Source organism: Anabrus simplex, chromosome 10 (assembly GCF_040414725.1).
Source record: "Anabrus simplex isolate iqAnaSimp1 chromosome 10, ASM4041472v1, whole genome shotgun sequence".
Classification (NCBI taxonomy): domain Eukaryota; kingdom Metazoa; phylum Arthropoda; class Insecta; order Orthoptera; family Tettigoniidae; genus Anabrus; species Anabrus simplex.
This window is the reverse complement of record NC_090274.1, coordinates 128537354-128550017: the sequence shown is the minus strand read 5'-3', so window position 1 is coordinate 128550017 and position 12664 is coordinate 128537354. Positions and strand designations below refer to the sequence as shown.

At 40.5% G+C, this 12664-nt stretch overlaps 1 protein-coding gene across 1 annotated transcript in view; it reads right to left on the bottom strand.

Moving 5' to 3' along the window:
- The window catches only part of LOC136881883 (zinc finger protein 569), a 51252-nt gene extending 40301 nt beyond the window's left edge, over positions 1-10951 (bottom strand). The window contains exons 1-2 of the mRNA XM_067154327.2: positions 10587-10951; positions 8401-9942 (exon numbers count right to left, since the gene is read on the bottom strand). Coding sequence (XP_067010428.2) covers positions 8401-9942; positions 10587-10951 — 1907 coding nt within the window. The remainder of the gene's footprint in view (positions 1-8400; positions 9943-10586) is intronic.
- Between the last annotated feature and the right edge of the window lie 1713 nt (positions 10952-12664).

Sequence of the window (12664 nt, the reverse complement as noted above, 5' to 3'; positions counted from 1 at the left end):
TTCAACGCCACGCCCGAAATCATCCTCCCTGAATGTCACCCGCTCCGATCAGGGGTCTCTGCAGCCAAACCAAGCAGCCAAGGCAATACCCATCTGGACATAGCCCGTACTGCCTGGGGTCCGATGTTGGACGATGCCTAATATGGGTGGACTGAGGCAATGAGCACTAAATATAAGTAAAAATAAATGAAAATAATTAACAAGAATATGTCCTCTGGCATTCGGCTGTGTGGGGACCCGTGTTGTCAGGCGGATACTACTGCCCAGGTACATGACTCTCCCACCCGCCGCTTCCTGGGTAGTTACTGACACGGGTTTTCAAGCGTATTTGCACACGTAGGAGCTCCATCGCCGAGCAGCACGCACGTCAAAATTTTTGAAATGGTCTACAACTAACCCTAAAAAAGAAACAATAAAAAATAAAGACGGGACCATGGCCACATGACCCATTTAGTCGCCTTTTACGACAGGCAGGGATTACCTGTGAATGTATTCAGCTCCTCCCATCCACAGGAGGTCCAACAGATTATACCAAACCACAATCCATGTCAACGCCTGGGTTGCCCCTTTTAGTCGCCTCTTACAACAGGCAGGGGATACTGCAGGTGTACCCTACATGTGCGCCCCCCACCCGCAGGGGGTTAACTGTACTAATCACAGGCAAGGTGTTTTCCATTAAGTACAACTACTCAAAGTTAACACAAACCCATTCTGAACACAGTGGAACCGACCAGTGGAATGTACACGATGGCACTTATCACAAGCAACGCCCAGACACATAGTGTTCCTCCCTACTATATAACGTAGACCCATGGTTTTCCTTGCAAGATGGTACTAGGTGCAAGTAATGTTGACCCTTGGTGTTCCAAATGTAATAGTACTAATCACAAGTTGTCTCGTGGTTCTAATGTCATCATCCCTTGGTCGCCTCTTACGACAGGCAGGGGATACCGTGGGTGTTTCCTTCGTCTGCGTCCCCCACCCATAGGAGGTAATTATGATATGCAACCCAAGCACCAAAGATGTTTTGAAATTTTGATATGCGATACAAACACTAGTGAAATAGTCCTATGGGAATTCAGATGACTGTTTACATAACTTATGTTAAAAGAACATTACCGCAAATGCTTCTGGCCTTAAAGTGAAATTTCTTAGGAGTGCCATGCAGAACAGGCACCCTCTGGAAGAAAGACTAAATGTTTCGAGTATGTAAAGAGAATGGCAGGCACTTGAACACCACATGCATACAGGGAACAGACAGTCTGCGGAAGGAGACCTGTTGGACGACCAAGGAAACGATGGCTGGACCAACTGAAGATAAGATGACGAGAGTAGAGGAGGGGACTGGAGAGTGATCTACACAGACAGACAACACTGGCGAGAGCGTGTTCAACATCTACCTGGCAAGCTGGAAGGGTTACATGAGGACAACCCCTTAACAGTGCTTAGATGGGCCAACTAGTAGTAGCTAAAGTGTACAATGCAGATCTGAAAGAAAAAAACAAAAAACCCACATGTGAAATACAAAAACACTTTTCTAATTTTACAGTAGTTCGCAGAAGTTTTAAGGGCTTTGTAATTTGTTGAGACATGGTTTGTTTGTAAACATGGCTTCACCTTTGTTTTCTCTCACCAATTTAGATATGTTACGGCAGTTAGAGGACATTGAAAGTGATTCTGACGAACCAACTACAGACTTAGCGCACATATAAGCAAAAATTAAAGTAATGCCAGTGATGCTCTTCAGTGCCCATGGCGACTAATTTGCCTGAATAGCCATTTGACAATTCAAACCTTCAGGTAAGAATCAGGCTTCAAGACCTTGTCCTTTTCTCCAACAATTTTTAGTGACAAGGTATTCAAACAAATTACAGATGAGACCAACAGATCTGCTAAAGTGAAGATTCAGAAAGTGACACCCCTTACAAACCATTAAGGGCAATGCAGAGAAACGAGAAATTACAGGATTTTTTTTCTTCCAAGGGACTGGTTAAAATCATCCTCATTTTTTTTCCAAACTGCCTTAGCCGGAAACTATCTTTTCAAATATTCTGGGCTTTGAATATTTCTGCTTCAGATTCAGCATTATACACTGGCAGACAAAAAACGTGGATCACTTTGTAAAAACAAAATCGTAATTGTTAACACCAATTATTAGAGGGAATTGTTCCATTAACTACATTAATTACATGAAGGCAGTTTATAATGTGTATTCTGCAGTTTATGAAGAGGAATATGATGATTAGACGTTAACTTAAGGAGTCATTTTTCACCCCTAAGTGCTAGACACTCAATTTTATTGCAAAGACTAGCAATCCCACCTTTGAAGTTTTACGATACTAGGATGGAAGCTATTGATGGATTATCAGTGTGTGACACAATATCTTTCACAAATTAACATTTTCCTTTAGTTTCTTTTTCACATTTGACAAGTTACGATGCCTCTTAGCCCACAAAACATTGCAAGAATGTGGCATTGGTGGATCATGGACGCAGCATTCGTTATGCAACTAATACCATCAATGCATCATATGAAAGTGTTCAGAGTGTTCTAAGACGGTTTTATGAACACTGTATCTACCACAGACGATCTGAATCAGGCCGTCGGAGGCCTACATCTGTTAGGGACGATAGGTTTATGGTCACCCAAGTCTTGAGCGAACGCCAAACTACCGGCGTCCAAGCCAGAAATCGACTCGAGGAAGTAAGAATGTCATTGTGACTGCAAGGACTGTCAGATGAAGACTCCGAGAAGCCAATTTGACCTCAAGAAGACCTGCAACTGGTCCATAGCTTACCCCCAGCACAGAACAACTCGATTACAGTTTACATGTCCACATCAGAATTAGACTGTGGAGCTGGGATCAATGGTATCGTTCACAGACGGGTCACGATTATGCTTCTGGTCACCTAATGGTAGAGAGAGAGGGAGAGTGAGGAGAAGGTGTGGGCAGCAATATTCACCTTATAACATCTCCAAGAGGTCACAATTTGGGAGTGGCTCTATCATGGTATGGGCCGGTATCAGCTTTGAGGCCCGGACGGAAATTCGTTTTAACGATGGAGGTGCTCTGAATGCTCACAGTTACATCGCAGAGGTGTTCGCAGAGCATGTAATCCCGTATGCTACCTTAGTTGGTGAAAATTTCATCCTGATGCATGATAACGCACGCCCCTATGCCGCTTGCTGCCTGACGGAATATTTACACAATGTTAGGATACAAACCCACAACTGGCCAGCTTGCAATCCAGACCTCAGTCCCACAGAACACCTGTGGGATATGCTTGGCCGAAATGAACAGCGTCACAACGTGGACACCCTCAATGAAATGCGGGCAATACTACTGGAAGAGTGGGCGCTCATCCCCCAGGAAACGATTCAGGATCTTCTAGCTTGCAAGCTGCGGAGGATGGAGACCATTATCATCGACAAGGGTGGTAACATCCGATACTAAGGCAAGATAAGTGCACAATGTCATCAAGAAAAATTTCAATGGAATATTCGTAAATTTGATCAGGGTAGTGCACTGTTAATTTAACCCTTGAACCGGTAGCTGACGATAGATCGGCAGGTCTATTTTACCAGTAAATACAGGTAGAAGAAGAAGTGAATATTTACGTTAGATGGAGACATTCATCAGGCATGTTTTCTCCTTGGAATGTGGAATGTTTCGATGTTCAATTTATGTGTGAAATCTTTGAAAAAAAATGAAGGTCGCAATTCGTACAGCTTTGAAACACGTTTTGATTTTGTTGTGACTTGCTTTCTTTGTTTACCGTGTGTTTTGCACACACAATGGCTACATTTTCGAATTTAAATAATTAAGATATTTTAATAGAATGAAATGCATCTGTAAATTCAAGGCCTACTGCAGCATAATGGATTAGTTGTGCCACCTGAGGTAGGTTATGAACACCCATCGGTTAGAACTCTATCAAGTAACGTACTTGTTATTGAATAACTCCTAAAGTATTAATACTATTCACTTAAAATTTGCATGCCTATCTTAGAATTAATTTCTCTACAAAATGTATATTTTAAAAAGTTTCTGAAAACTGATTTGTCATTTATATTTAATGTGTAAGTAAAAAATATTTTTAATTTTTTTGAGGGGGCATTTAAAGGGGCAGAAAATTTTTAAAAAATTACACTGAACGTAAATGGAAACCACTTTTCAAATAGTACAATTCATGTTGAATGTTTTGGTGTATTATATGTGCATATTCTGTGAATAATACATCTGTCAGAGTGACATACATCAGGTACTGCAAATGTTTGGTGCATACCCACCGGTTAGAGCTATTTCAACTACCGGTTCGAGGGTTAAGGTAATGGCATTCTCATAAATTACAATAGGCCACCTAAGAACATTTTAGATAAACTTTCAATAATCAGTAACTTATGTGAAGTATGCAGAGCACTGATTAACTTTATAATAATATGTTGTAGGAAAGAAGAAAAGCCAAGGCTTGAGATAAATAAATACAGTTTTTGTTCTTAAATTAAAGTGATCCACATTTTTTGACTGTCGGTGTATTTGAATGCTCAAATGAGGTCTCAACTAAACAAAGTCAAGAATGTTTTGGACTATATCAGTGAGAAGTTTTTAGCTGTTTACACACTGCTTATGAATCCAGGTCTCTTTTTACGGGGCTTCATTACTCAAAATGTACAATCCACAGAAGCCCACTAAGGGGAGGAGTCTTGGTCGACTTATTAGTCACATTTGGCAATTACACCATCTGTATGAATTCTGGGAGTGGCGCTATACTGCTGTAAATTTCAGCCAATGCAACAACTGTTGACAAGTGTAGAACAAGAAAAATTGCATGGTTTACAATATTCTGTTATAAAAGTGAATAGATTTCCATGTGGTCTCTGGCCTTGTGTATTAATGCATAACCGCAGCTGCAAATGACCGTCGACTGTGGAATATGAGAGCAAGTGAGAGTAACTGCGTGATAAATTCTAATGCACTTTAAAAGCACTCACCCCTAATTTTTCATCATGAAGAGATTCCTCATGGAGCAGATTAGGTACTTTGGCACTCTACTATCGGCTATTTTGAGAGTTTGTGTACCCATGTAAGTCAAACCCAGCTTTGTCTAAGAAGAGAATGAGGTTAGGATCAATTTCTCCGTCATGCACTTTATTAAAAATCCATTTACTAAATCTAATCCTACACAAAGAATCACCTCGTTTTAAGTTCTTTCACCACAGTACATTTATAGGGTTTTAAATTAAGTAACTTCATAGCCCTTTGTATGGAACTGTAAGAAATTCCCGTTTGCTGAGATGGCCAAGAGATTTCTTAGCAGAATGTTTCAGGCGTTGTCCAATGTCTTCAAGATTTTCTACCGTTAGCACTGTACCTTGCCTTCTTTGCTTCTCGTCATTAACATTTCCCGTTTCACGACATTTAAGTTATTTACTAACCGTCCCACGACTTGGAAGTTGAAAACCTGGGAATTTCTCTGGAATTCATCTCCAATAGCATAAGTGGATTCAGTACGGATGTACAAATAGTAAATAAACACTTGATGTGGAAGAGAATAATTATGCCTATTATTATTATTATTATTTTCCATTTATTCTTGCTTAACTTTGCACATAGGTGTTGCTCTCAATGTATGTATGTATGTTGGGTATTCAGCCCGAAGGCTGGTTTGATACTCTGCAGCTACGCCAACAGCTGTCATAAATAGCCTAGGCGTTGCTGAAGATGCGTACTAGGGAAATGAGGAGTGAGGTAGTTTCCCATTGCTTTCCTCGCTCTCAATGAAATATGAAACAAACTGCATTACAGAACAAGACCCTGCAGGCTCCCTTCCTCCGCACTGCTGTCAGTTTAGTCATTCCCAACCGCAGCTTCGGTTCCAAGATAACTGGATGACTCAATACAAGTAGGAATATGAGGCAAGATTTATAAGAATTATCTTTCAAAACAATGTGAACATAGTACCCGGTGCTTGTATTACACTTCACTGACACAGGTCATCATTAGTCCAGCCCGTGGACCGCTATTCACACAGGCGCGTAACGACTGTCGTTTGTTTTCTCGCTCTCGGCCTTCTTGGAAAGGATGTTCTGGAGCAGTGCTCAGTGCTGCCAACCTCTGTACTTAAAAGGAACTATGCTTCGAATTGTTCCCCGTTCTTTGCATTCGCGAAGCGGACTTAGGCCCCTAGTTTCGTATACGGATCTAGGCAAGACCATTGGTCTGGACGGTTAGGATTCTTGCCGTGGACAAGAACATTGGCCTGGACGGTTAGGATTCTTGCCGTGGACAAAACCATTGGTCTGGGCGGTTAGAAGCCGCGAAGCGGCGTTAGGCCCCTAGTTTCGTATACGGTTAGGATAGTATCTAGGCAAGACCATTGGTCTGGACGGTTAGGATTCTTGCCGTGGACAAGACCACTGGTCTGGACGATTAGGATTCTTGCCGTGGACAAAACCATTGGTCTGGGCGGTTAGAAGCTGCGAAGCGGCGTTAGACCCCTAGTTTCGTATACGATTAGGATAGGATCTAGGCAAGACCATTGATCTGGACGGTTAGGATTCTTGCTGTGGACAAGACCATTGGTCTGGATGGTTAGGATTCTTGCCATGGACAAGACCATTGGTCTGGACGGTTAGGATTCTTGCCGTGGACAAGACCATTGGTCTGGACGGTTAGAAGCTGCGAAGCGACGTTAGGCCCCTAGTTTCGTAAACGGTTAGGATAGGATCTAGGCAAGATCATTGGTCTGGACGGTTAGGATTCTTGCCGTGGACAAGACCATTGGTCTGGACGGTTAGAAGCGGCGTTAGGCCCCTAGTTTCGTATACGACTTGCGCTTTTATTGTGCTGTGGTTGGTAACGGATTATCATCAACATACTTGACGGGAAGGTGATCACGTGCCACTTTACATTGGCCAATAAGAATACAAGTACCTACTTCAGAAATGAACATGGCGTGTAATAATCTTTATTAGGTTATAAAAGTAAATGTACTTTTTGGGGCGGAATGGTGGGTTCCTGGACATCGCAAAGAACACATCTCTCCTCTAAGACGCTCCCCAAGTAAGATTTCACTAATTCCACTCACTTGTAACATTACAAATTACGCCGGTCTACGGGCTGTACTAATGCCCACAGGTCTTATGGCAACGGGATAGGACAGGACAAGGGTAGGGAAGGAAGCGACGACCATCTTCTAAATGCAAGGTCACAAGTATAGGCTTTGTACAGTTTTACCTTCAAATCTATACAGCAATGAAGAAAAAAAAATTTTTTTTTAAAGCCCTGAATTTTGCATTTACAGCCAAAAATATAAGACATAATAAAGTCCTACCAGTTAATGTTGCATCATTACTCCAGCCTGGCTGACAAGACTTTCACACCCACGGAACGACTGTAGTTTGTTTACACGCTTGCGGCCTTCTCGGGAAGGATGCTATTAAGCAGTGCACAGTGCTGCCAACCTCTGTACTTAGTAACCGACTGTTATGATACAACCTGAACAAGACCACTGGTCTGGAGTGGTTAGGATAGGATCTGGACAAGATCTGTGATATAGGGACAAGCAAAGGGGGAAGGTTAGAAGCCATGAAGCAGCCCTAAACCTCTAATTTCGTGTGGAACCACTGGTCTGGACTGGTTCTTGCCGTGCTGACGTTAAGATAGGACCTGGACAAGACCATTGGTCTGGACTGGTTCTTGCCGTGCAGACGTTAAGATAGGACCTGGACAACACCATTGGTCTGGAGTGGTTCTTGCCATGCGGACGTTAGGATAGGATCTGGACAAGGCCTGTTACATTTCCTTGGGCTTTTAATGTGGTAACGGATTATGATTAACATTATTGACAGGAACGAGATCATGTGCCACTTTACATTGGCCAATAGGAATGCAAGTAGCTACTTCATAAATGAAAATGGCGTGTAATACTTTTCATTAGGTTATAAAAGTAAATGTACTTCTTGGGGTGGGATGGTGGGTTCCTGCACACTACAATGAACACATCTCTCCTCTGAGATGCACTCCAAGTAAGATTTCATTAATTTCCATTTACTTATAACATTAGAAATATGTTGTCAGCCGGGCTAGAGTAATACCAATGCTGCTTCTATTATATTCTATGATGTTACGATAGGCTTAGTACAGACAACAACTGAGGATAAACTTGAGAGTTGTTCAGTTATGCGATACAGGCCTACAAGTTTTTGAATCTCTTACAGGACCTAAATTAACTAAATTCATTTAGACATATGATAGCTATAAAAACTGTCACAATGAAGGCACTGTAGACATTGTACTTCAATGAATTCCACTTTAATTTCTCAAAATGACTTGAATCTCTGAACAACTCATTAAGTAAAATATTTACCTTCATAAAGGAACAAGAATATGTGCTTACCTGCATATAAACGGCTTGTCACCCGTGTGTATTTTTGAGTGTTCAATGAGTTCTGGCTTTCTCGTGAATGTCTCACCACAGTGCTGGCACACGAAGGGTCTCTCATCTCCTGTGTGCAGACGAGCATGAGCGAGCAAAGTTCGTTTCTGAAGGAACTCTTTACCGCACACTTCACAGGCGTGAGGCATTCGACCGTGCAGTCTGCCGTGATTAACCAGTTCAAATTTCCTAGCAAACGTGCTTCCACAATCAGGACACACGTACGGTTGCTGACCCCCATGGAAACGAGAATGAATTACGAGATGATCCTTCTGGGAAAATGACTCACCGCACTCTTCACAAACGTAAGGGCGCTCACCTGAATGGAACTTGGCATGAGTTACGAGATGCCTCTTCTGTGGAAATGTCCGCCCGCACTCCTGGCAGATGAATGGGCGGTCACGACTGTGCACACGAGCATGAGTAACCAGGTGATGCTTAAGTGTAAACGATTTTTTGCACTCCATGCACTTATACGGGCGATCACTACTATGTAATAAAAGATGAGTACTAAGACAATGTTTATGAGCAAAACTTTTGCCACATTCTGTACAAACATGTGGTCGTTCACCCGTATGAACACGAGCATGAGTCACTAAATGATGCTTCAGAAGAAAAGATTTACCACACTCCGGACAAGAAAACGGACGCTCCTTATCCACTCGATATTTATGTCCACCCATAGACGGTATGGCTTTGCTCACTCCATTATGAAGCTGTCCTTCGTTTACATCCACCGCCACATTTCTCACAATTTTTTGCTGCCCAGTAGATGAATTATTGATATTTTGATGTTGTCCTAAGTGTGCTGCAGCCTCACCTGATAAATTACTAGTAACAGATGCTTTCTTCAACAGAAATTCTCCACATTCTTGGGCAGTCAATTGTAAAGGCCCACAAGGTGTCATAAAATGTTTGGCAGCACCAACATGTTTATCAGAGGTGGCAGCAGCAAACATCAAACTATTACCAGACCGGAAGATGGAGTTTGCAGTCTCACAATTACAACCCTTTTCACACGCAATATTAAATATATCATGCTTTTTAAGATTATTAGTTGTATGTTGTTGATGAGAGTTATTTTGCTGTTGCAAGCTTTCATTCATTAAAAACATGGTTGTACACATAAAGTTGCTATTCATATTCCTAACTAGATTATTTTTCGTTTTAGAAACAAAACTATTTTTCTGATTAATTAAGGAACCATTTTGAACTTCACTGACATCTCCTTGCAACTTCACTGCTGGAGTAGGATTAAGAGCACAGGAATTTAGAATGCCAGTCACATTACACTCAGGGCTGGTATTTATAGAACTGGTTGTTGAAGTTGGAGTTGTAGAAGAAGTGAACATTTCATGGTAAGTGTAACCATTCGGAAATGCCTCTCGAAATACGGAGGAGTCTTCAAGCTTGATTCTCTCCACAAGATGTTCAGAAACGACTCTAAGAGAGTCAAAGTGCATAGATGCAGGGTGGGTGCCCCATCCCATTGGTGCTCGGTGCCTGAAATATTAACATACATTTCAAATACTAGCATTGATTAGCAAGATTTACTACTCTCCGTCGCATCCTGTTCATTAATCAATAATACAACAGAAAAACTTAAAACAGTAAGATGTTCATTTTAACTTGCATATTTAATGTATTAATTACACATTCGTGTAAAAATAAACTCACCAATGACATAACTAGAGTTTCATTTATGAAATGAAACTATTTTTCAACTCTATCTGAGAGTAATAAAACATTAAAAATCGGAAATCAGGCCATTTCGAAGAAATCAACAAATCCCTGTCAAGCGGCCATTTTAGCTAAACACTATTTCGCTACCAACGCGATTGTGACGCATAAAATTCCCTATGCCAAGAAAAAATTACGTTAATTAAGAGTATTTTATAATTCAATTTCACAGAGATTGCAAAATTCAAGGTGGGAACTACTTCCGAAATAAATATTTCAATCAAGAGTGCTTGAATAAAATCTGTTGATCTGAAAAAAGTTATTAGTGACAAAAGGAAACATGTTGGCAGCTCTTGCCAACTTTTCAAATTAAAATCTCACACACATACACACACCATACAGAAATACATTTGAAAATACACCTCAGAAAAATGAACGGATATAATGAAAGAATATAATTATCTTACGTGATGTCGGTACCACCAATAGGCTCATCCTTAATTGGTGTTTCTCCTTCGAACACGTGTGGAATAGAAGAGTTATCCTGCGAACACTGAACAGCTATATCAATGCACTTCGAGCCTTCTGCTTCACAATTTTTGTCGTTTACTTTAAATGAAGCTTCTGTAACTTCGGAACTAACGCAATTTGTAGCAATTGGAGACATGACTACATTTTCCTCGAAGCCTTTCTTTTCAGTTGTGGTAAATGACTGGTTGTTGACCAAGACTGAATCTGAGGTTATTTTCGGTTGATTGTTATTTTTTGCACATATGTCGTCCGTCATTTGCCACATACTCTCAATATAGGATTCCACAACCGTGTAATCCATCCCAATACCTTCTTTCCCATCAAACATTTTGAGCTGACCCCATGGAGGGGTCCACTGATCAATTGCCGTCTGCCCCATCAAGTTCATTTTCTTCCACACATCCCCTCTTTCTAGTTTATTAAGTTAAGAACATTGGAAGAAGGCAATGCCAGTTATTAAACTACTTTTAAAATAATGACAACTGATGTCAGGGATGGTGATTTCTTTCATTAACCTATCTGACCTCATTTTAATTATACATTAAACACTGATTTATCGGTTTCACTGCAATAATCTGTTTGCCAAAGAATCTAATCAGTTATTCAGCACTCATTTACATAGTAAAAATACGGAAAATATTAACTTCGCTTTCCATTATCTTGTAACTCAAAAACTGACGTTCACATTTCAGGAGCCTATAACTCGAGGGTTTATATCGATAGGCATTTGTACACAAGGCAACCAATATAAATACAATAAATCTTCCTAACACTATGTATTTTATTTCATTGAAGTTAAACTTCATGTACTATTTCAACAGCACATAAAGTGCTATCAAAATAAATATTAACTTATAAATTATTATCCAGTTATATTCCAACTTATGAAAATAATAAACCGTGTGTTACAAGAAGTTTTCAAGACGGTCAATAGAGTTCGTACCGGTAGAGATTAGAGCGGCCTCTCTTGTAGAGATTTGTAACTATTTGAACGCTCAAAGACGGAGGAGGGACATTTAGAATCGAACTTGCTCATGAGAACGGTCCTGTTGGCTATATTCACTCAGTTTTAAATGTTGGAAGTTAAGTTAGGATACCCGATTGTTTTACTGCTAAATGGAAAATCCGCATGCCATTCTATGTGCGCAAATCATAAGAAAGAACTATTTAAATTGCAATCAAAGTTTATGTGGACAGTAATCCCCAACAACGCCCAAAACATAATATGTAAACTAATGATAGAAATGATTTAAACTCTTTCTTGTCAATTGTAATAAGGCCCCAATATTTTAAGGTAGAAATATTTCAAATTAAACTGAAATATAATAATAATAATAATAATAATAATAATAATAATAATAATAATAATAATAATAATAATAATAATAATAATAATAATAATAATAATAATAATAATGAAAATTCACAGCCTGTTTCCAGTCATTCGATCGGGTCAGGAATGGAATGAATGAAGTCCCATCTAGCGGCGAGGATAGGAGTTGTGCCGCTGCCGAAGTCTGTCGCACTCCTCCGGGGCAATGATTAATGAATGAAAGATGACATGAAACGATAACAGAGAGTGTTGCTGGAATGAAAGATGACAGGAAAAACCGGAGTACCCGGAGATAAACCTGTCCTGCCTCCGCTTTGTCCAACACAAATCTCACATGGAGTGACCGGGATTTGAACCACGGAGTCCAGCGGCGAGAGGCCGGCGCGCTGTCACGTGAGCCACGGAGGCTATAATAATAATAATAATAATAATAATAATAATAATAATAATAATAATAATAATAATGTATTTTATTAATCTTACATTTTAAGCCTCCGTGGCTCAGGCGGCAGCGCGCAGGCCTCTCACCGCTGGAAACCGTGGTTCATATCCCGGCCACTCCATGTGAGATTTGTGCTGGATGAAGCGGAGGCATATTGTATCTTATAGGTTCCGTCTTGGATCGAGAACCATTTTTACTAACATCTGTAACATCAAACTGTTGCTACGAGATCCACTCTT